General features: G+C 40.5%; 2 protein-coding genes across 2 annotated transcripts in view; one reads left to right on the forward strand and one right to left on the reverse strand.

The window, feature by feature from the left end:
• Positions 1-11,012: 11,012 nt before the first annotated feature.
• LOC149161829 (uncharacterized) lies at positions 11,013-16,322 on the reverse strand. Its single transcript, XM_089435013.1, has 6 exons — positions 14,060-16,322; positions 13,557-13,837; positions 13,119-13,283; positions 11,658-12,869; positions 11,473-11,528; positions 11,013-11,160 (listed from the first exon to the last, which is right to left on the reverse strand). The coding sequence occupies exons 1-6, from the start codon at positions 16,320-16,322 to the stop codon at positions 11,013-11,015; spliced, it is 4,125 nt and encodes a 1,374-aa protein (XP_089291139.1).
• A 292-nt stretch (positions 16,323-16,614) lies between these two features.
• Positions 16,615-25,257, forward strand: part of LOC149161830 (transcriptional corepressor LEUNIG-like) — a 182,755-nt gene continuing 174,112 nt past the window's right edge. The window contains exons 1-3 of the mRNA XM_089435014.1: positions 16,615-16,684; positions 16,854-17,022; positions 17,610-17,661. Of these exons, the coding sequence (XP_089291140.1) occupies positions 16,615-16,684; positions 16,854-17,022; positions 17,610-17,661 (291 nt within the window). The remainder of the gene's footprint in view (positions 16,685-16,853; positions 17,023-17,609; positions 17,662-25,257) is intronic.

Consider the following 25,257-nt stretch of genomic DNA (forward strand, 5'->3'; position numbering starts at 1 on the left):
AGGAACACAATCAAATCCTTCTCAGGCCTATATCTTTACAGGAAGTGGAGACATCCATGCGACAACTTAAAGTAGGAAAAGCGCTTGGACCAGATGGCTTCACATCCGATTTCTTCCACAACTTCTGGGATCTTATCAAGGAGGACGTATGGCAAGTCATTGAGGAATCACGGACTAATAGATGGATGCTTCCCTCTTTGAATGCAACCTTCATTGCCCTTATTCCCAAGGAAGAACATTGTCAGACTCCTGACAAATTCCGGCCTATTTCTCTATGTAATGTCATATATAAATTCATCTCCAAAGTTATTACTTCATGACTATAACCCCTACTTCCATTACTTATATCGTTGGAGCAATCAAGATATGTGGAAGGAAGGCAAATCATGGATGGCATTATACTCACTCACGAGATCATTCACTCTTTAAAGCAGGTATGCTCCTAAAAATCGATCTCTCTAAAGCTTTTGATAGTTTAAGCTGGAACTATATTCAAAAAATGTTGATCGCCTTTAGCTTCGCCCCCCCTTGGGTCAGATGGGTAATGAGTCTTATAACATCTACCTTCTTCTCAATTCTAGTCAATGGGTTCCCTTCCACCCCCTTTCACCCCTCCAGAGGCATCCGACAAGGGGATCCCCTCTCCGCCTTTCTATTTGTCATTATGGCGGAGGGTCTTGGATGATACATCAAAGAAGCCCTTCATTCCCATCATTTGAGAGGCCTCTCCTTTCCCAACACCCTTGCCTTCACCCACTAGTAATTTGTGGATGACAACATGTTGTTTGGCCACCCCTCAGTCCAGGAAGCCCTCAAATTAAAATCCGTTTTAACTGATTTTTCGGATGCCTCTAAATCATGCATTAACAAAGCTAAATCCCAAATATTTTTCTTTCATACCCCTGCTATAACCCAAACCTCAATTTCTATGATCCTGGGTTTCTCGATAGCGGCTCTCCCCTCCAAATACTTGGGTGCTCCTATAATGGACAATGCTTTAAAGCACTCATCTTGGCATCTGCTCTTGGAAAAATTGGAAGCCTGTCTCTCTTCTTGGACTTCTAGATCTCTCAACAGGGCGAGCCATCTAGTCTTAAACAAAGCAGTGTTGCAATCCATGCCACTTTATCTTTTTTCATTTCTGGCAGCGCCCAAGTGGGTTCTCAAGGCAATCAAACTTCTTCAAATAGCCTTTATGTGGGGAAACAGAGAACAAAAGAGAAATGGGCATTGGTAAAATGGGATACAGTTTGCCTCTCGAAAAACTCTGAAGATACTGGGCTACATGATCCTCAACATAGAAACGCGTTCATGGGAGCACGCATCTGGTGGAAATGGATCTATCTCGGATCTACATACTCCATGGGCTATTCTCTAGACAGCAAAATATGCCAATAATAGACCGATAGATGACTTAATTCTACTCACAGAAGTTGGCCCAGGTTCCCTAATCTGGAATGAAGCTAAACAGCATAAGGATCTAATTCAACAGCACAGCTTCTGGGAAATTAGGAATGGTAACAATGCGAGGTTCTAGGAAGATTTTTGGTAGCAAAGACCCAAATTGAAGGACCTGATCACACCCCAACAACTACAGGATTGGGTAGAGCAACCGATGATCAAGGTAAATCAACACTGGAGGCCCACTCACACCCAAGGATACAGGCAATGGATAAGCACGGACCACATCATCAGGCAAGGCATGTAGCTCATCAAGGATAATCTGGAAACAAAGCTCTCAAACAAGCAAATACGCTACTCTAACAAGAAGGATATAATTAGATGGGGTTACAAAACAAGAGGAACCTTCACGTCACAAGAGGCCTATCATATAATTATAAGAAACCGTATAGTCAAGGACCATCTCTGGAACGAAGTATGGGACCCCCCCATCTGGCCAAAAATATCCACCTTCCTCTGGTTGCTTTGCTGAAATAAAATCCTCACTTGGGACAACCTTCAGAAAAGGAGCTTTCATGGACCTTCTATGTGCCCAAACTGTAAACAGACGGAAGAAACTACTGAGCATCTCATAAACCCCTGTATGTTGGCAAACTGACTTTGGGAAAAAGTTAGCTTTAGATGCGAAAAAAGATGGATGAATTAAGGAGAATATCACCAACACTATACGCACTTGGGCAACAAATCCATACAAAAGCAAACTGTTAAATTCTTTATGGAAACTTATACCGAGATTCCTCATGTGGACCATCTAGAAAGAAAGAAATAGTCGCATCTTCAAGGACCATTCCACCCCTTTAGAAGTCCTATGGAATAATATATGTCAAAACCTTCAAGAAACCTTACTGCTCCAAACCTGGCATGAAGAAGACTTTCCCTCCATTCCACAGGAACAAAATATATGGGTAAATTGGAATCTCCAGTGGAACAAAATGCAGGCAAATTAGGGTAAAAATTCATCACCAGGAACGACACCAGACAGATGGATTCCTCCACCCCTACCTATGATACAACTTAACTTCGACGGAGCGTCTAAAGGTAATCCAGGCACAATAGGATTTGGAGGAATCTTCAGGAATCACAAAGGAACTCCTCTCCTAAATTTTATGGGTTCAATTGGTTGGGATACAAACAACTCGGCTGAATTAGAAGGGATATGGAAGGGGCTCCTCCTTGCTCAAATCCATGGTTCCTTCCCACTTATAATTGAAGGGGATTCTTAGATTCTTATTAACATGGTTAATCAAATTCTATAGGGGAATCCATCATACAGATTCGGTAGTAGTTGGAGATTGGTTGAATGGTTGGAGCAGATTGAATAATGGCTATCAACTCATAGAGTAGTCACCCTTAAGCACATTCGTAGGGATGGCAACAGAGTAGCAGATTTTAGCTAACATTGGAGTTGATTGTGGAAAGACTCTTCATGCAGGAACACTTAATTCTATTACCACTACTCCTCAGTTACAGGAATACAATGATTTGGTGCAGAATGAAATGGAAAATGAAGAAGAAACACACCCAGATGCGGGTGATTACTCTGGTAATTAATGTGATTAGACAATCGGCCAGAGGACGGGATGGCCACATGGCCACCTGCGTTGTCCCCCATGCCAACCTTAGGCGCATTCAAACCACCTTGCAGGATCCATTAATTGTGTCCGAAGGCCAAGACACATCCACAACCGTCATAGCCATGGAACCTGCAAAGCATCATGCAATTATTCGCCCCTTGCTCCATTGTGTTTTCCCTCCGCAAGTTGCAGAACCCTACAAGAAGCCGATGTTGGTTACTAAGTTGTCTTGATCTGGGCAATGGATTTCATTACTCTCATTCCAGTCTCTGCAACTTAAACCAGGCTCAGACCTCCCCTGTTCATTCTCTGCATCGAAATTCCACCAACCCCTCTGCTGCCAACCTTGCTCTCAATCCTGCCATGGCTCACATCAGACATCGAATGCGAAGCAGGCATGGAGGCACTCACAGAGGCATCATTCGCCCACCGGCATCGACTAGTTTTTCCACTTTCTCCCCTAACTCCTCCACGGATAATCCCAATCCTCTCAGCTCTCTCTATGGCCATTACCCAGACACCTGAAGTGGAAGGGGACGCACCAGGCCCCAAGGCACAGAAAGGAGGGACGTTTTAGTTCACTCAACGGATTTCCCCCTTCTTCCGCATCCAGCTCCCCATGTCACTCAATTCCGTTTTCGCAGCACCTTAACCCGGCCTGTAATCACTGCCACTATGACCATTTCTTTCCCAGAAGAGATTGATCCATAGGAACCTCCGCCTGAGCACAAGGATGAGAAAAACAGAGCGGCTCCAAGAAACCACAGTATCAGCATCCCTGGTAATTAGCAGCATGACGATGGCAAAGCAGCCCTGCATGGCAAAGCTGTAGTTGGCAGTCAACCAGCTGTGAATAGCAAACATGGTGACACGAGGGCCTTGGGAAGCCAACAAGGCAACACATCTGCAATGCATGTGGGCATAGGTAGCACTGAGGTTGTTCCTCCAGCTCAGGGAAGTGGTGTGCCTGACGAAGACAATGATTGGTACAAATACGCATGTTGGATCGAGGAGGAACAGGCCCCGGAGAATCTCTAGTCTTGACGTGTGGCAGCCAGATACTCCTTTTTTGGCCAGGTGGATGCTTCTTAGTTTGAATGGTTTTTTTTCCCGGTTAATTGTTTATGGTTCTAGCTATGCAATGTCTCTCTCTATTTTTTTGGACAACATTGATAACCCCTGTGTGGGTTCTTTCTGGTTTCATGGACTGGTTTCCCCTATGTTGGGGCAGTAAAAAACAGACAGCTTTATTTTTTGGTGATGATTGATGCTCAGTAATTTTGAGATCAAGCTTTTCTATAACAATTTTTTTGTATCATATTAATAGAACAATATTACTTAGAAAAAAAATATATAAAGGATTTATGTAATTCCTTCTATTGATACTGAGATGTAACATTTATAATAATATTAATAACAAAAAAATCATGTAAATATCTACCTATCTATCTATCTATATAAAAAGAGCGAGACTATATATATTCTATAAAACAAATTAAACAAAATAAAATAAAATACTTTATGGTTAAAACATTTTATTAGTGTGTTGTTCAAGATGAAAGGAAATGTGTAATTCCTTCCATGCTTAGCACTAAGTTGACACATGGAATATATATATATAACCAACATAGATCCATGTTAAATCTGAATATATCAAGTAACAAGAGGGATCAAATCTCTCAATGTGCAAATCTTTCTTCAAGTTTTGCAATCTAAAAAAGGTTTACACCCTAAGAGATTTGATCCCTTTCAATGCTTGATAGATCTTGGGTTAACATTGATCTATGTTGGTGTCACATTAATGTTGATCATTGTCACATTAATATTTATCAACTCTGGTTGACCATGGATGATGTTACATTATTGTAAGTGTCAATGTTTCATTAATGTTAGTGTTAATGTACATTAATGGTTGAAGAGGGTTGGCAAGGTTGACTATGGTCAACCATGTTGTCCATGGTTGGTTATGGTTGACCATGGTTGACCTTGTTTGACCATGGATGAACAAGGTTGGTGGCGATCTTGAGGAGGGACGCGTGGCTTTGACCATTTAATTCTTCGGTTCGAGTTAAGTTTGGTGGTAGGGTTTTGTGATGTGTGACTTTGTTGTGGTTTAATGTTTGTTGTCCACCCTCTGTATTGACCTCGGGCTTGCGACTAAGGGTTATCACTTTCACCAAGGGTGTTTGGAGGTCATTTCTCCTTTGCGATGGTTTTGCTCTATGGGTGCTCTGTGTTCTCACCTGGTATTCGCGATGGATGGTAAGTATTGTGCCCTTTTTGCTCCGTATGGCGGTTTAATGTGCTTTGTTGGTTCTCTATGGTTTATTGGTGCTATGCCTTTGCTCATTCTTCATGGTTTTTCATTGTTATACCTCTACTAGTTCTCTATAGCGACTCACTACTCTGGTGTTTGGACAATTTCAGGTCCTCTTCCTCTCGCAAGTCTATTTGTCTTTGTTATTTGCTTCGAGTTCATCTCTGTTCAGTTTGTGGTGATTTGTTTATTGATGTGGGGTCTGGTTATGGTTCGGCTCTACAAATCTCATGTCCCTACTTGGCTGCTACACAAGACGACTCGGCGCCCTCAATTTCAGGTAAGCTCCTCCTTCTGGTTTCAATTTCACTCCCTATTTTTAAAGGTCGTAATGCTCTAGCTCCTTGGTGAGCAGGTAGAGCGTGTTCATGGCTCATTCACTGATGGAAACCCTCTGTTATCGATCTCAGCTTCATCCTCCGTCTTGAAAACAGTTCTTCTCTAGGTAAGGTCCTCGTTTTACTTCCAATTGGCTATTCACTATTATCTTTTTGACTTTCGTGGCTCAATACTAACCACTGCCCTGCTCTGTGGTGGTGTGGAGGCCCTTCCAGGGAAGCATTGCTCCACAGCTTTGTCCTAGGGACTGTTTGCGGGCTTAGGGAAACTTGGGTAGGGTCTTTCCGTAGTTATAGTGGTTTCTTGCTTGCTTTGTTATGTCTAGTTTTGCAGCAGTTGTTCTATCACTTGCTCTTGTTTGTGACTCAGCTATACCCTTGATGTTTTGGGTCCTTTGTATTTGTATGTGATCTTTGAGGTGTTCATGCCCTCGCTAGAAGATTTAGGCATAGCCTGTGGACTGTAATGTGTTTTGGTTTCATGGGTTTGGAACCCTTCACGATTTCCAGATTACAGATTTTGTACAGTGAATTTTTATTGAACGAAAAAATGAAAATGCCATGTATAGGAAATGCTTTTTTTGTTTAAATGCAAAATGTAATAGTACCTAGGGTTTGTTTTGTTGAGAAACGAAATCTATGTGCTGGTGTACCTTTGTTTGGTTCTCGGTCTTGAAATGTTGCTTGTTACTGAATGCTTGTTGATGCTTGTTTGAATCTTTGAAAAGAAATGGTTTCACTATCTTGCTTTCATTTTGATGCCTGAGACATCTATGCACAAAGAACGTAATGAAATTTAATTTGCTTTATTAAATGACATATTTTGAATTGTTAGCTATCATAGAAGTTCAAATAATTCTGGGTTACAACTTCTCGGCTCTCTTTGATTTTTCCTTTTCAATACATTATTAGTTGTTCCTTTATATTTTGAGGAACTATTCTTGAGTTACTTTTTAGTTACTAAACAGTTTCTTCAAACAAATTCCTAACTAATCCTATTTTGTCTAATTTAAAAACTAACAATGGCTAATTCAGCCTTAATTTAAAATGACACAAAATGAAACTACATGAAACAAAAACTTGAAGTGTTTTCCTCTCTATCTGTCAAAATAAAATGAAAATAAAAAACATCTCCCATTTGTCGCCTCTTCACTCGGATGCTCGTGCATCAAAGGTTACACTTGGTTGTACTTGTTGACCATGTATCATGTTGAGCATGGTTGACCATAATTAACCTTAATTAACAATATTGAACTTATGATGACCATATTTGACATTGGTTGACCATGGTTGGGTATCTTGAAAATGATGACGATGTTCTCCATAGTTAACTATGCTTAACCATGGATTATCATTCTTGACCATGTCTAACTATGGTCAACCAAAGGTTGATCATGACTCATATAGTTAAACATTCTTAACCATGGTTGACAATGGTTCTTATTCAATGCATTATGATACCAATATTTGTTTATCATATTGAGACATCATTTTTTTCCAATTACAAAGACTTTTGCGGTTCATCATATTGCAAAACTATTTATATTTTGTTACATGGTGACTTTTTTGTTGTTAGTCACTTTACAATGTTGTTTGTTGTTGATCACATTATCACAACACTTGTTTTTTATTGCATTGTGATGACATTTATTGTTCATCACATTGTGTTATTAAAAGTTTTTTTTGAAATTATGTAGTTGATTTCCAATTCTAAAATTTAATTATGAGCTTATTTTTAACTCTATTCTCAAGAAGATGATTTTCCCAAATCTTATATTCTTTCAGTATATCTTTAGACCTTTTAAGACAATTGCTAGTTTATAGTCCCAATATAAAACCTTGTGTAGTGATTAGCTCCCTACCAATCCCATGGTCCATTCCCACAATATACCAAAAAAAAATTAAGTGAATTCAATTTCAAACTCCAAAAACCCTTATAATAAACTTGTCAAGATAATCTTCAAATCGTGCCGGTGTTGTGGTTACGTCCTAACAAATACCACAGTCCATTCCCATTCCTGGGACCCAAAACCCAAAAAAACATTTTTGTTTCTATTGAACTGACATGTCTCTCTTCATTATCGATCAAACCGCATGTGATAGTGATTCCAAGTTACCCAATAATTAAGTGGACCCTGTATGATTCTTTGAGCATGTTGTCGATATATAAAAGTCAACTTCAAAGGTTTCGAATTTTGAAAGTTACATGCTCAGAGATGTCAAAGGAGAGTATAATTGACCAGAAAAGGAGTGTTTGGTGTGCACTGCGCTGGTGCATTCTGTAGCCAAATTTTCTGGATGAACACTAAATCGAGTTGTTATGCTTCTGATGTTGATGAACAAGAAATGTACGCGCAAACCACAGAAGACGACTGGAGAGGAAATAAATGGGACAGGGTTTCCACTAGAACCCACTGATGCAACCAGTGTGCATAGTTTTGCTGACTTCCCGGATGATTTATTGATTTCACATTGACACTTATCCTTTCATCTTTTTCTGAGAGTTTTCAGAGTATTTTTAGGGTTTGGCTGCTGCAACTGGATCTTTTTTTCCATTGCAGTGTTTTCTGCAAAGAATAAAATCAGCGTACTGTAGCTTAATTCATGTTTTAGTGTTTTCACACATTTTAAGAACCTTTTGCAAATTTATATTTGAATAGTGTTTTAGATCTTGGGATTTCATAAATATGTGAAACTTATAGTTTTCGTTATGCTTGTATGCAGAAGCCAAAAAATCTAAAATTTACATTTCCAGTCGCCGATTTTATCAACAGCTTCAACCGGTATATTAACCCGTATATTGACCCAGAAAAGGTCCAGCTGCTCAAGTGCCGCGCACAATTTTAGGAAAGGATGCGCCGACGCAGGGAATACTAAAGGCTATGGTGAGCCTTTATTCATTCCTTTGAAATTTTGATTCATGAACAGTTTATTAGTTCCTGTCGTGGGCGGGTGACTTAGTTTCCTGTCCAAGCATATTTCATTAGGTCGTTTCGATGGTAAACAAAATTTAAATTCAAATCAAATTCATAATAAAAACAATAGTACTGTGCATTATTTCAAAATTATAATTTAATTAGAGGAGCTTTTGGTGATGGTGAAAAAATTTGATTTGTGTTAGTGAAACTAGTTTTTTGACTGTATATATAAATTCAGCACAGGAACCCAGGGCACTTCTATTGTCTTGTGATTGCCTGATTTTAGAGAAATTAGAAGGAAAAAATCCACCATAAAAACTTCCAAAAAATAACACTAAAAACATCTCCTTAATTATATATGTGTGAAAAGAAACAAACTAAATTGTGATGCAAAAAAATTGTAATTTCATTATTAAAGAAAAATGTGCAAATTGCATTCTGTAAATGCTATACATCATTTCATAAGTTTCTATATAAACGATCTTCATCTCTCTGGAGATCCCAGATTCTTACTTCTTCACATAATCTAAATAGGCCAAGCCCTATACATCTCCCAAAGAGACTCATAACTACATTCATCCCCTTAAAGAAGAAGGGGTTTTTACTCTAAACATATCTTATAAAGAATCTTCATAATCCAGCAAAAGTTCAAGTATAAAAGCAGTTATAACCATTACAAATTATATGCTCCAGAAATAAAAAACTAGATCCTCTGACATAGAAGATATATATCTGTTAGGGCCAAAAGTCACAACTAATTAAACATCGATGAACATATTCTGAGGCAATGCCATCAACTTCCTCCCACATCTTCCAGCATCCAACAGCAAACCTTCTTTTGATAATCCATCTTCCAGATCATTCCTTTCTCTGATGATATGATGGTATAAGATAGAACTAAAATTTGATTTCATAGTCGAAATCTCATCCAACATATGGTGTGAAAGGAAATTTTCACAAGAATATTTGCCCTCCGTCCACTTTATAACTACCTGGGAATCCCCAAATACCTGAATTTTATGTGCTTTTTCTGTAACCAGCATGAGAGAGAGCTTCGGAGCCATAAGCTCTGCATATTCTTAGTACCCCTTCTGGTGCAACCCAGCCACACTGGCCCGCTGGTCCACGTGATCGCACGGTATGACGTGCTCTATTACTAAATGGCTTCGTCTACGTGGAGATTGTCCATGGATATTTCGCTGTTGGTTGCAGTTGCGAGTTATTGTTGCATTAAATGTTCACCCTACGTCTCGGGCTTGGTTCCCGCCTCACTCTTAATCCTTATCGCTTGGTCTTTTCACTATTCTGGATGGTTCTGCCATTGAAAGGTTCGGTGAGGGTTTCTGTCGAGCAGTCACTGTTCTGTTAGCTGTGGTGTCTTCCGGTGTGTATGAACATTCCCTTCTCCCTTCAGCTCGACTGTGGACTCATGGACGTTCCTGCCCGGTGTGTCGGTGTTACTCCGGCTCTGACGTGCTTATGTGACTTCGTTTTCTCTGGTAAGTTCCTGGTTACTATGATTTCAACTGTAACTGTATTGTTGAAAATTTACTTGCCCGTCAAGGAATGGCTTCAGGCTATTGCTCTACTGTTCTAGTATAACCCACTTGCATCTTTCACTATTTGTCAATCTTTGTTTCACGAATTCACTGATTGTTATGGACTCAGGGAAAACTCCAGTCGTCGCTCGACGGCTCGAACAGGTAACAACACACTTCCATGCTTCAATTTATCCTCCCACTAGAAACGTTACTTATCAACATTGCTCCTTCGGTCTGCAGTTTTACAAATCCATATGTGATGATTCTACTTCTCGAATTCGGCTCTGTCCGCTCAGGTAAGCTACAGCAGTTCTTTTCTCAGATTGTTTGGTATGATTGCCCCCGGCTTATTTCCTGTAACTCGCTTTGTATATTAACCTTTGGGTTTGTTTTCTCTACAGGTCTATGGTTTCGACTTGAGCGCGCGGGCTTCCGTCTCCTATTCCACAGGAAGAACCTTTCGGTAGGCCCTGAATCTTCCAGCTTTCGAGATACGAAAAGTCCTGTAGGATAGTGGCCTCGGCTTGTCGTAGTTTGTCTGTAATTATTGTTGTACTGTAGTTTGTCTCTGTTGGTAGCTGTACTGTGTTGTTTTCAACGCCGTCGGTAGAAAGAATGTTTGTGGTTATATATATAAACCCTCGTCGAGGGTTTCAACCCTAATGCCAGTCACAGTTATGTATTTGGTTTGGTTGTTCTATGGAGATGAGAACCAGCAATGTATGTGTTTCATTTGACAATATAAATGATAATAGTTTTCTTTTCAATGGATGATATTTGATTCACGATAATACAAAAAAATGCGTAACGGAAGTACCTCTGTGTTTGGTCGTCTCCTGTGTAATGTTGTCTCTGTTATGTGGTCATTTTGTCCTATTCTCAGGTCGTCCTTTCCTTTCTGTAATTCCCTTTTCCGTAGGCGAATGTCCGTTCAGGTTGGACACCAACTGTGTGCCAAATAACAACAGGATCACGCTGTCCGTGATCTTCCCCTGTTTATCGTTTATCAAACTGTTGCATAAACATTAATTTAGTTACAGTAATGAACAATGAATAATACTTTTGGATGGACAATGGCAGAAAATCCTGTCTCTGTAATGTTATTTTTATTTCTTCAATTCGGATTCGCGGAACCCTCCCTTCGTATTACATCTCTGTTTTTATATCCTTCTGTTACAGTTGATTTGCAGTTAATTAAAACTGCCATAGGGTTCAGTTAAACGAACTTATTATGGTTAATAACTACTACCTGTTTGATTCTACAGAACTTAACTAAGCAGTTTGTCATCTCTCCCCTAAATTAACGAACCATTTCCTATTTACTGTTCAGTCCACAGTAATTCTAAATGTCTAACTAATTGCAACCTAACATGCTGACTCTGACAATAAACAAAAGTAATTAAAAGAAACTACCTGATGACTCTAGAGAAAAAAAACAATCCTGATGATCAACAACTTTCAAACCTGGCTGAGACTTCACCCGGTCATGGCGAGCTGGATGCTCCTGCATCAGGCTCCCGGGGCAAAAAGAGATCATGGCTCCGGCCCATGAGCTTCTCGACCGAAGTTCCTGTTTGAGCGATCTGCCTGGCATCAAGCCACGAACTGTCCTCGATTGGACGGTTTTTCCACTTGACCAGGTAGTGCATGTAGTCCTTCCGTCGAGTTCGTCTAACCACCTGAGTTTCGAGGATGCTTTCGATCTCGGGCGGTTGAACGTAAGGCATCTGTCTCTTCCAAGCTTCTCCATCTTCCTGGGTACTCCGTGTAGACTGTCTGGGTGCATCTTCCTCCTTTTCCTTTGGGTCAGCCGTGTACGGGAACAGATCTGCTACGTTAAAGATAGGTGAGATGCCTATGCCGGGTGGCAATTGTATCTCATAGGCATTAGCTGAAAACTTCCGCAGAACTTTGCAAGGCCCTATCTTTTTATACTTCAGTTTATTGTACGTACCCCTAGGGAAACGTTCCTTGCGTAAGTGTGCGAGGACTTCGTCCCCCACTTCAAACTGCACTTCCTTCCTCTTTAGATCTGCGTGCTGTTTGTACTTTAAGCTGCTGTCCTGTAACTTTATTTTCACCTGTTCGTGCAAGTCTCTCATCGCATTAGCGAAATCTTCTCCGTCCGCACTTCGTCGTTCCTGCAGTCCAAGATCCCGGAGTTCATGCACTCCACGAGGATGCATGCCATACAGAATCTGGAAGGGGCTGAAACCTGTGTTGCGGTTAGGCGAGTCGTTGTAAGCGAACTCTGCCTGTGCTAGCACCCGGTCCCACATCCGTGAATTCTCTCCGACTAGGCTACGTAACAGGTTTCCCAGACTTCTGTTTACAACTTCAGTCTGCCCGTCGGTTTGCGGGTGATATGCAGAACTGTAGCTCAATTGTGTGTCCATCTTCTTCCATAAGGTACGCCAAAAGTGTCCCGTGAATTTCACGTCTCTGTCCGAAAGGATGGATTTGGGCAGTCCATGTAACCTGATAATCTCGTTGAAAAACAAGTGGGCCACGTGGGTGGCGTCACTGGTTTTCCGGCAAGGTATAAAATGTGCCATTTTTGAGAATCTGTCCACCACTACCATTACTGAGTCATATCCTCGCTGTGTCTTCGGCAGACCTAAGACAAAATCCAAACTAACAGAATCCCACGGCCTGCTTGGGATGGGTAATGGTGCATACAGTCCTGTGTTCTGGCTGTGTCCCTTTGCCAATTGGCACACCTTGCATTTGGTCACAAAACGTTGTACATCTCGTCACATTTTTGGCCAAAAATAAAAGTGATTAAGCTGCTCGAGGGTCTTATCCATGCCGAAGTGTCCGGCCAATCCTCCACTATGTTTCTCGCGAATAATATTCTCCCTCATCGAACAGTCAGGTATGCACAGTTGTCCTCCTTTAAACAACAACTTTTCCTGTAAATTATAGTCCAACCAAGGACTGTTGCTCCTCACCAAAGGGTTCTGGCACACCTCATAGGCTTCTCTGAAATCTGTGTCTATTTGGTATAGATCCCGTAGGTGATCAAAACCCAGCACCTGTATAGTGCTTTCCTGCAGAAGTAAAGCCTTCCTACTCAATGCGTCCGCCACCTTATTTGCCTGCCCACTAATGTGCTTCAGTACGAAGTTAAAACTCTGCAAATACTCTACCCATTTGGCATGTTTGTGGTTGAGTTTGTGCTGCTGCATTACATATTGTAGTGCAGAATTATCCGAAAATAGCACGAATTCGTTCCCCAATAAATAATGCCTCCAGTGTTTTAATGCCTGTACAACAGCATAAAACTCTTTATCATATGATGAGTATTTCTACCTACTCTCGTTTAGTTTCTCACTGAAGAATGCCACCGGCTTGTCCTCCTGACTGAGTACAGCCCCAATTGTTGTCCCACTGGCGTCACAACGTACCTGAAACAATTTCTGGAAGTCTGGTAGCCTCAGGATTGGCCTCTCAACAATCTTCTTCTTCAACAACTGGAAACTTTTCTCGGCTGCTTCTGTCCACCGAAAAGGCTGGCTGGCCTTTTTGATGGTATCTAACATGGGTGCACAAATTTCGCTGAAATTCTTAATGAACTTCCTATAAAAACTTGCCAATCCGTGAAAACTACGTACTTCAAATAGATTTTTCGGAGACGGCCAATTTACTATTGCCGCTATCTTCTCCGGATCCATCTTCAGTTCATTTTCTGCTACCACAAACCCCAAGTAAATTAATTCCTTCTGCAGAAAAGTACATTTCTTCAAGTTTATCAGCAGTTTGTTCTGCTGTAATTTCTCTAGTACCTTACGCACGTGTCGAAGGTGTTCTTCTTTCGTTCTGCTGAAAATAAGAATGTCATCCAAATAAACTATCACAAACTTCCCAATATACTCCTTCAGCATCTCGTTCATGAGCCTCATAAATGTACTGGGCGCATTGCTCAGCCCAAACGGCATGACCAGCCACTCGTACAACCCTTCATTTGTCTTAAAGGCCGTCTTCCACTCGTCCCCCTCTCGTATCCGAATCTGATGGTATCCGCTTTTCAAATCTATTTTTGAGAAATAAGCTGCCCCGCTTAAACAGTCCATCATATCATCCATTCGCGGTAACGGAAATCTGTACCGGATGGTAATTTTATTAATGGCCCTTGAGTCGGTGCACATCCGCCATTCCCCTCCTTTTTTGGGAGCGAGGACTGTTGGTACAGCACAAGGGCTTAAGCTCTCCCTTATCAAACCCTTGTCCAACAGATCCTGCACCTGTTTTCTGATTTCTTCATTATCCTTAGGGCTCATTCGGTATGCTGCTTTATTCGGCAAACTAGCTCCGGGTATGAAATCGATGTGGTGACTAATGCTCCGCTTGGGGGGAAACTTGTCTGGCAAGTCATCTACAACTATGTCTGCAAACTCTTCTAACATTTGTTGAATCTCTATGGGTAAGTCTGATATTTCTGTGTGCAACAGAACTGTCCTGGCTTTCTTGACCACTGCATAACCTACCTCACTGTCTTTTACCTGTTTTAAAAACTGTTTTCCACCCACCAGCAATGCTCTGGTTTCACCTGTTTCAACTGCTCCTTTCTCTTCTCTGATAGGTACAAGCGTGTGCTTGATTCCGTCCTTCTCGAATTTATAACAATTCATCACTCCATCATGTGTTACCTTCCTATCGTATTGCCACGGTCTGCCTAATAAGATGTGACACACATCCATTGGCATGATGTCGCAGACAATTTTGTCCTTATATCTGCCTATCTGAAGTTTGACCTCGCTTTGTTCATCCACCAGCAATTGGTGGCCCTTTTGCAGCCACGAAACTCTATACGGATTGGGATGCTTTAAGCGTTTCAAGCCCAATTTTTCCACCATTTCCGTGGACACCAAATTATCGGTACTCCCGCTGTCAATTATTAATTTGCAACACTTACCTCGTGATTTGCAAATTGTCCTGAACAGAGCTTTCCGTTGTGTCTGTTCAGTGTCCTCATTGACTGGTTTCAATAGCACTTTATGCAGCACCAAAGCTTCTCCTGTCTCTGGAGCATTCTCCGCCTCCTGAGGGAGTGCTGCTGTTTCTTCCGGCTGTGCCACATACGCACCCCGCTGTCCAGCTGGATCTGCTTCTGGACACTCAAACGAGCAGTGGCCCCACTTATGACATCTATAACATTGATAACCAGCCCCTCTTCCTCGGCCATTCCCTCTGCCGCGCTGGGACGATCTGCCGCCCCTCGTACTGTCTCCTCTATCTGTTGTTCCTGATGTCTTCGAACTGCTAGCTTCCTCACTGCTGTTAGCAGTCCGGCCCCTGCCATAGGACTGGCCTTTCCCTCTGTTGGCCCCTCGTCCTCTCCAGGCATTCTGCCTTCTGGTAATTTTTTCCTCCACTTTTATTGCGCTTTGATATGCCTCCTCGGTATTATTTGGGGATAAAATACTTATTTCATCTAGGATTTCCATCCTCAGCCCATTAACATACCTGGCTGTCCTTTCTGCTGTATCTTCGGTATATCCGGCTCGCAAATTCACTCTGTAGAACTCCTCCGTGTACTCCTTTACGGTCAATCCTTTCTGTCTCAAATTCTGTACCTGCCTGTGTAATGCAATCTGATAGTCCCTTGGTAGAAATCTGCCCTTCAGCTTGGCCACCATTCTTGACCAAGTTTTAATCGGCGTCTTATTCAATCTCTTCCTCTCATTCTGGACACTGTCCCACCATAGAGCTGCATGTCCCTTCAGTTTCGTCGCCGCGAATTTGACTCTACGGTCTTCGCCAACTTCTTCGCACTCAAAGTACTTGTCCATCTCGCTAATCCAATCCAACAAAATATCGATAGACAGGCTACCATCGTATGTCGGAAGTTCTGGCTTAGGTTTACTACTTGCTAGTAAAACAGACCTCAGCAGTTTCACCTCTGCAGATTCTCCCTCTGGTCCATCTGCTGCTACTTCCGCTTCCTCTTCGCTGACATCGCCCATTTCTGGATCTCTCCTCCTACCTGCCTCTACTGCCTCCAAACGGGCAGCAAGGATTCTAATTTCCTCTCGCAACCCTTCATCTGCCAATCTGCGAGCACCTCGGCCTCGTCCTCGTCGCCCTACCTCCATATTCTCAATCAACCTAATGCTCTGATACCACTCTGGTGCAACCCAGCCACACTGGCCCGCTGGTCCACGTGATCGCATGGTATGACGTGCTCTATTACTAAATGGCTTCGTCTATGTGGAGATTGTCCGTGGATATTTCGCTGTTGGTTGCAGTTGCGAGTTATTGTTGCATTAAATGTTCACCCTACGTCTCGGGCTTGGTTCCCGCCTCACTCTTAATCCTTATCGCTTGGTCTTTTCACTATTCTGGATGGTTCTGCCATTGAAAGGTTCAGTGAGGGTTTCTGTCGAGCAGTCACTATTCTGTTAGCTGTGGTGTCTTCCGGTGTGTATGAACATTCCCTTCTCCCTTCAGCTCGGCTGTGGACTCATGGACGTTCCTGCCCGGTGTGTCGGTGTTACTCCGGCTCTGACGTGCTTATGTGACTTCGTTTTCTCTGGTAAGTTCCTGGCTACTATGATTTCAACTGTAACTGTATTGTTGAAAATTTACTTGCCCATCAAGGAATGGCTTCAGGCTATTGCTCTACTGTTCTAGTATAACCCACTTGCATCTTTCACTGTTTGTCAATCTCTGTTTCACGAATTCACTGACTGTTATGGACTCAGGGAAAACTCCGGTGGTCGCTCGACGGCTCGAACAGGTAACAACACCCTTCCATGCTTCAATTTATCCTCCCACTGGAAACGTTACTTATCAACATTGCTCCTTCAGTCTGCAGTTTTACAAATCCATATGTGATGATTCTACTTCTCGAATTCGGCTCTGTCCGCTCAGGTAAGCTACAGCAGTTCTTTTCTCAAATTGTTTGGTATGATTGCCCCCGGCTTATTTCCTGTAACTCGCTTTGTATATTAACCTTCGGGTTTGTTTTCTCTACAGGTCTATGGTTTCGACTTGAGCGCGCGGGCTTCCGTCTCCTATTCCACAGGAAGAACCTTTCGGTAGGCCTTGAATCTTCCAGCTTTCGAGATACGAAAAGTCTTGTAGGATAGTGGCCTCGGCTTGTCATAGTTTGTCTGTAATTATTGCTGTACTGTAGTTTGTCTCTGTTGGTAGCTGTACTGTGTTGTTTTCAACACCGTCGGTAGAAAGAATGTTTGTGGTTATATATATAAACCCTCGTCGAGGGTTTCAACCCTAATGCCAGTCACAGTTATGTATTTGGTTTGGTTGTTCTATGGAGATGAGAACCAGCAATGTATGTGTTTCATTTGACAATATAAATGATAATAGTTTTCTTTTCAATGGATGATATTTGATTCACGATAATACAAAAAAATGCGTAACGGAAGTACCTCTGTGTTTGGTCGTCTCCTGTGTAATGTTGTCTCTGTTATGTGGTCGTTTTGTCCTATTCTCAGGTCGTCCTTTCCTTTCTATAATTCCCTTTTCCATAGGCGAATGTCCGTTCAGGTTGGACACCAACTGTGTGCCAAATAACAACAGGATCACGCTGTCCGTGATCTTCCCCTGTTTATCGTTTATCAAACTATTGCATAAACATTAATTTAGTTACAGTAATGAACAATGAATAATACTTTTGGATGGACAATGGCAGAAAATCCTGTCTCTGTAATGTTATTTTTATTTCTTCAATTCGGATTCGCGGAACCCTCCCTTCGTATTACATCTCTATTTTTATATCCTTCTGTTACAGTTGATTTGTAGTTAATTAAAACTGCCATAGGGTTCAGTTAAACGAACTTATTATGGTTAATAACTACTACCTGTTTGATTCTACAGAACTTAACTAAGCAGTTTGTCATCTCTCCCCTAAATTAACGAACCATTTCCTATTTACTGTTCAGTCCACAGTAATTCTAAATGTCTAACTAATTGCAACCTAACATGCCGACTCTGACAATAAACAAAAGTAATTAAAAGAAACTACCTGATGACTCTAGAGAAAAAAAACAATCCTGATGATCAACAACTTTCAAACCTGGCTGAGACTTCACCCGGTCATGGCGAGCTGGATGCTCCTGTATCACCTTCTTAGACCTACTTTAACTTTTATCCTATGAATGTCGACAGATGCACAGTACCCCTTGCTTCAGAAAAGTTAGGGTCCCCCTGAGTTGCTCCACCAAAGTAAATCCAGGCTTCCAACCTATTATTGACCTCCTCCACAGTGTGTCTTATAGGCTTTTTAGCTTTTAGTTGTTTAAAACTGTTGAGTATGTTCAGACTTTGTGTTGCACATTAAATAGGAATATGAAAAAGTCATGAAATAGACTAGCATTACCGGACAGCCAAATCTCCCAGGCAACAATCAATGGGAGTGTGTACATTCTTTAAAGTTTAAACCAGAAATATGTTCAACTTCCTTACAAACCTGATTACCATAAGAGCATGTAGATCGAAAATGAGAGGTTGATTCTTCGTTTCCCTTACACAGGGAACATTGATCAGTCTCATACTTATTTCTTTTTTCATATTATCTCATGTATGCACCGTTTTATTCAGAGCCAACCCCATAAAAAATGTGAAATTTGAAGGAACAATTATACTTCCAAATTTTCTTCCACCACTACACTCGCTCTCCAATGGCTACTCCTTCACATAGCTCCTTCACATAATAGCTTTTATCCAAGTCTTGTTGAGTAAATATGTCTTGTTGGATTCCTCGACCATATCATTTAATTATCTTCCTCTTTAATCCTTGTATGGCTAGATCTGAGATTTGATATATAACCCTCTCACAACAAAGGATCTTCACCCCTAAGACTGATCTGCCTTGTTGTCTTATACCTACGTTTAAATTGTAGTGAGATCAGAATAAGTGAGCTGAAATAGGGGAAAATGTTAAATACCCATTTCTCTGGAGAATATTAATGAGAAGTTTTGGAAATATTTAATTTCACGAGAGCCAACCCATGAATCTTCACCTAATCGTATCCTATGAGTATTCCTTACCTTCCATATTAGCCATCTTCCAATTATTTGGAAAGCAAGAATATTTTCCCTCCATATAATGGAAATATTTTGACAAGACTTTTTGGTGATCTTTGTTGAAAAATGTAACTAGGTTTGGTCTTCATAAATGTATTTGAGATGTACTTATCAAAAGAATGAAGAAAATATTTCTTATTATTTCTATGACTTATTAAAGCATGGGTTTCATGCTTGGGTCATCATGTTTTAGGTCAAAATCCCCATTAAGGACTTATAGGATTTATTCTGAGTCATTAGAGTCATTGTACATTTAAATAGACCCTTCTTGGGCTTTCAGATCATGTAAAAAGAATTATTTGTTAGTCAAAAATGAATTTGTCTCCTCCACACCAAGTCGGCTTCAAGAAGATCAAGTCGGCCTCAAGACAAGTAATTTGACCTCCCTAGAAGGTTATAAATACAAGGAACTCGAATTCATTTGGAGCATCGCATTCTCTTTCACATAGTTCGATCTGTGAAGTTAGAAGCTTGAAAAGCGCAAAGTTGGTTAAGGGCTAGAAAATGAGCTAAATGCAACTGCGAGTTTCTGGAGAAAGATAGAAGGCCTCAAGATCGAAATTTTGGGACAAGTCTCACTCAATTATGAGGTGTATCAAGGGAGATAGAATTCTTCTAAGTTTGGTCAAAGTTGTTGCTGCTACATCTGTTGGGTCAAAGTTTCTTGTGAAGGGTTAACATCTGCAATAAGGATTGAGGGTTGACTTGGTGTGGAGGGAAGATTTGTTTAGGTCTAGAGTCTTTCATTATCTTGAGAAACTATTGAAGGAAGAATTGTTGATTGAGTTTTCTTCTAGATAGGGGTTTTGCCCTGGCTGTCCTCCTACATTTGTTGTCCTTGTGTTATTGTTTTGGTAATTGCTTCATGAGCTAAAAGATAAAAGAACATAAAGATATAAGAATCACAAGTAATTATTTATATAAGAAAATATTTCTTCTTTTCTGATTTTCTAGCATGGTATGAGAGCTAAGGTGAAGCATGAAAATATGTTCAACCTACTTTGATCCATAGGATTTTGAGAAGCACGGGTTCACATCCACTTAATATTTACACGGTCAGCACTTATTTCTATTGTCACCTATGGCTTGGTGCCCCATATATTATCATGTTAATGAATCCCAATTGGATGAAGGAAAAAACGTAATGGGAAAGAAAATAATTATCACCTGTCGACTTTTTCATGAACTTTGGGAGATTGTATATCCATATGCATTTAAGGTCCATGTTCTCCATATCCCAAACTTTTCACTATGTAATTAACAAAATTAGTTTCGTAAAGGTGTTTTGAAACTATTTTTTCGAGTTCCAAACATATAGGCCAAACTTAACTTCTCTTTTGTATAAAGAAAGGAAACCTTGGGGATTGTGAAGATAGATTTAGAATGATGGATTCAAAGGATAGTCATAACCACAACCAAAACTACCTGAAAATCCACGCGCTAAAAAGGTTAGGTGGGGCACCTTACTTGAATGCCTAGGGGACTTCTTTAAATATGATATGCTCCATTTATATGAAGAACCTTAAAGTACAACAGTTGCGGTCACGTTTGAAATGCGGACTAATAAACCAAAGACTTCCCTATGGATATTGATTCATCTCAAATAATATAAATTGCTTTAAATTGAAAGGGTGTAATGGGTCGAGAATTTTCACATTGTGTGCACCCTTTATAGTAAACCAGAGTTGAGGATATTCTAGATAGAAAACTAGACCTATTAGCATGAGTAGTTTGGTGGAATTTGGTGGTAAGCTATAGCTAAAGAAGGTAATCAAAATGATTTTGTAGCTGGTATTTACAATTCAAATGGTTGCTAATAGGAGAAGATTGTGGTGGAATCAAACTTTGAGCAAGGGATCGTGAATCTAAGAATGAACATGAACAACATTTATTTACAAATGAGAGGCATGGTTGGTTGGAATACTAGAGAGAGAACAAGTTAGTAGCATAGGGGTGAATGGGTTGGCATCATGCGAAGTGAGGGAAGGAGAAGGTCTCAAAGTGAAGAAGAATGAGAGGATGGCAATAATAGTGACACGGAATCAAAAGGAGAATTCAAGTGAATGGTGTCAATGGATGGAAGGCATGATTCCATGGTTGCCAATGACAATGGAAACAACTCCCACAACAACAACAACAAGGTACATGGAAGTTTGTAGGGTTTTCAGATGTAGAATTTCGATCACAGGGATGGTGTTTGAAAGAACCCCTTGTGAAACCACCACCCATCACCGAACAAGGATTATTCCTATCTCTTCCATGCATCATTAGTGATGCCAATGATAATATATATGGTAGTTTAGAGGGTTTTCAGAAGTAGAATTTAAATCACAAGGGTTGTATTTTAAAGACATTATTGCTACACCACCATACATCGCTAGGCAAAGATTTTCCTTAGCTCATCCATGCATCATGAGGGGTCCCTTTACTTTGCATTATTTATTGAGCCTTATTACCTCGTATGTTCACATGGGTACACATACTTATCAATGCAACATTCACCACCATTGTAAGGCCAAGGTCTCTAGTCAAAAGCCATATAAACTCCATGTGAAGCCCTATATTAGGAATCCTATACTTGTGTGCTTGTCATGAGTTTGTATTTAGTTGTTGAGTTGGACCATGCCTTATCCATCGAAGTTCCACTTCAAGTTATGCTCCTCCTATACAGTATTGGAGGGCCTTAAGTAAACCCATGTCTCAGTTTCTTCAGAATCCCGAGGATAATAGAGATCCAACATAGGGTGTGATAACATGGGAGGTAGGTTGTGATGTGGCAATGCTAGGCAAGATATGAAGATTCTGAGAAATACCCACTTCAGATCTAGGCCTATTTCAACATACCTATACACCTTCAAGGGCATTGGAGATCAGACTTCCATGTGGCTAAGTCATATTACCAAAGAAAAAATTCAAGTTGAAAATAGTTCTTGGTGAAGTCAACTAGTTGTTAGAGGGTCTAACTAGCCATTGGAGACCCAATGGACCAATTAGTTGAGCAATGGACCAAGAAAGTAGTCATTAGAAGATGAATTTCTCCTCCAATGGACCAATCCAAATTTTTCAAGGGGGACCAAGTGGAACATTGAACTACTATTGTCTACTATTTTGACTATTGACCATCATGGACCTTGTGCAAAGGGAATATTGAGCTAAATTATGGAAATTTATCCAAGTCAAACCCCTAGTTGGTAAATAAAAATTTTATGAGAAAAATATTAAGTCTCCAACTTCTAGATGACTAGTAAATTACTATTTTGAGGAGTTGTCAAAACTAGCTATTAGCTAGCAGTTAACTAACTGTTATATTTTTCTCTATAAAAGACTAGCCTCTCCTCATTATGAGTTTGTTGTTGTCAATTAACATAAGCACTATCTTCATAAAGAACTCAGTTTTGCAAACCATTGTGTAATTTGTTTTATGCATTTTGTGGATTGAATTATGTTTTCAGTATTTTTCTTTGTATTATCCTGGGATTTATTTTAGTCTAACTATTCATGGTGATTAATAAAATTATGCTAACACAAACATTCTTGCCATCAAGGCACTATCTAGTCATGTGGAAAGGTCCAACTAGCGGGCGACCCCAATAGCATTCATTTGTTTTGCAGGTGAGTCGACCCAAATAACTGGAGCATCTCTAGAGGGGAGCTTCGATTTGTGCAGGGTCTTGTATTCATCACCCACAAGAGTTGAAGGATGTAGACACCACTTTGAGAGAGGTTGCTCCTGATCAAGTTTGAAAGTAACCAAGAGAGTTAAGTGAATAGTGGGGGGTGATTTTTGTCCGAGACGAAGCCCACTCTCTTTAGTTCTATTACCCACCACAAGTGGGTGACACCGATAGGAGAAATGTTTCTCCTAAATTTTCTTCAACCGAGAACCAACAACCCCTTGCAACCACTAGATAGCTCGATATGCCACCATCTCTGCACCTGAGCCAACCATTATGTGCCCTCACCCATCTGTTATGATCGTATGTTTGAAGGTGGGCCTTCCAACTCCGAAGGTATGGCTTTCATTATGTAGTTGGGTATTTCTGCTTACTTATCATGAACACTTTTGGGCATCGACTAGTGGGGGGATTCGATAAAAAGAATAGACTTGGTATGTACTCTTCTCCCTTTGTCCACTTCAGTTGTTAGTCTTATTTCCTAGTCCCGTGTGATCTCCTTTATTGGTGACTAGCTTTAGGAGTAGCACTATATGGGAAATCTCAATTTTGGTTGCATGGTCCCTCTTTGTGACACCACATACATCACTCCCCTCTGATCATTATAACCCCTTTTCACATATTTTTCATCTGAGTCCACATTTGTCCACTGGGTCCACATGGACTTAGCCCCCCCCTTTCCTTTTCTACACCTTGGGCCAGGCCTGGAATGATGCCTCAAAGGTTGATGCAGCTAAAATGAAATTTAAAAGCATAATTTGGCCACTTGCAAAAGGAAATGTACCATAAAATGCAAAAGATGGTTGGGACATAAGAAGTTAGCATGTGGGAAAAATCCGAACATGTGCTCTACCCCTATCATTATGGCCATCACCTTGGTTCCTAAGGCTGCTATATGAGCCCTCTGCACCATTAAGGTGTTGAAAATAGCAACAAGAAATGTTAAAAATAGAATCCAGGAATTCCAATTTAATTTGTCCTTGAATTAAATTGTAGTCATTTTCTCATAGCAACTTGTAAATAGTTAATTAAGTTTAATTAACTTAGTTAACTTAGGAATTTCGATTTGGAAGTCTATCTGAAGTCATGTATATGTTCTCCCTATATTATAGGGGTCCAGGATGAGTTAAATATGAGTTGTAATTAGTTAATTCAATTTATTGAGTTAAGTCAAGTTAAATTAGTTCCAAACTGATTGAGGAACTAATAGTGAGTTAATAGTCAGTTGATGCATTAGTGCACTCAACTAGTGCTACTCCAGTTAACTAAATATTCCCTCATCAGAAACTCATGCATGTCGATTCTGAGAAAGACCCAGTTGAGACTAGAGTGCAAGGACAGTGTACTATTTGTTTTAGATTTTTCTGAGTTGCACTGATAGTGCATGCATTCAAGAACTGAGGAATTTCCCTTTAAATACGGGCTAATTCTCTCACGAATTGTGCAAAGAATTAGAAGCTTGGAGGCTTGGAAATTTGGCTAAGTAATGGCTAAAGTATGTCATCAGGCAGAGGATAGGAAATACTTGTGCAGGTTAAGCTCAAGGCTGAGGAGAGCATATTGTATTTATCCAAATTCTTTGACCAAGGAAGCAAGGAAATAGGTACTTGGAGAGCTGGAGAATTGGTTAAGTGTTGGCCAAGAGTTTGCTTGTGAGTTGGAGATTGATTTTACTGAGTGCTGGGATTGTTCTTGTGAGAACAAGCATTGTATTATAATCTTGGATTTCTGATTAATGCAATACAGATAGTGGGGTTTTGAGTTGTGGCTTTCCATGGATATTTATTGTGTTATGTGCTATTGATGTTCTTCCTCTTATTGATTATTGTTTTGCTCGACCTTTATGTGCTTCCGTTGTAAAGAGTAGAAGTAGATTATTGTCTCTTGTTTTAGTAGATTACATGAGCTTGTGAATCTATAGGATTTTCTACATAAGGAACCCATGATTGTCCCAACCCTCGGTGGGAGATTAACTGCACAAATGTAAGGGGGTATCCACTGCTATATCGCTCACATCATGCTCTCATTTCCTGTAACCCTGAGCAGTTAAATGAAATAAAAATCAATAAAAGGCAAAAGGCATATGAAGAAGGGTGGAAAAATAAAGGTCGTGGTAACTCATGTACCACGATTTCTTCCTCCTACATCTATACACCCAAGTGTGAGCTACCCTCATTATAGCTACCCTTGTACCGTGGCATATGGCTTGGATCATTCCTTGATGCCCCACTCCATTCCATCATTATTTCATATGACACCTACCATCTAACGGGTGTACCATGGACATGTCACTCCCCTAGAGGTTGAAAACACTTAATAGGGTCCTTGTTTAACATCCTTCTTGAGCTTGAAGACACCTATACATTCTAATGCTCATTATGGA

This window comes from Pinus tabuliformis, chromosome 5_2 (assembly GCF_031772625.1).
Source record: "Pinus tabuliformis cultivar Carrire ecotype Pingquan chromosome 5_2, CPIR1, whole genome shotgun sequence".
NCBI lineage: Eukaryota > Viridiplantae > Streptophyta > Pinopsida > Pinales > Pinaceae > Pinus > Pinus tabuliformis.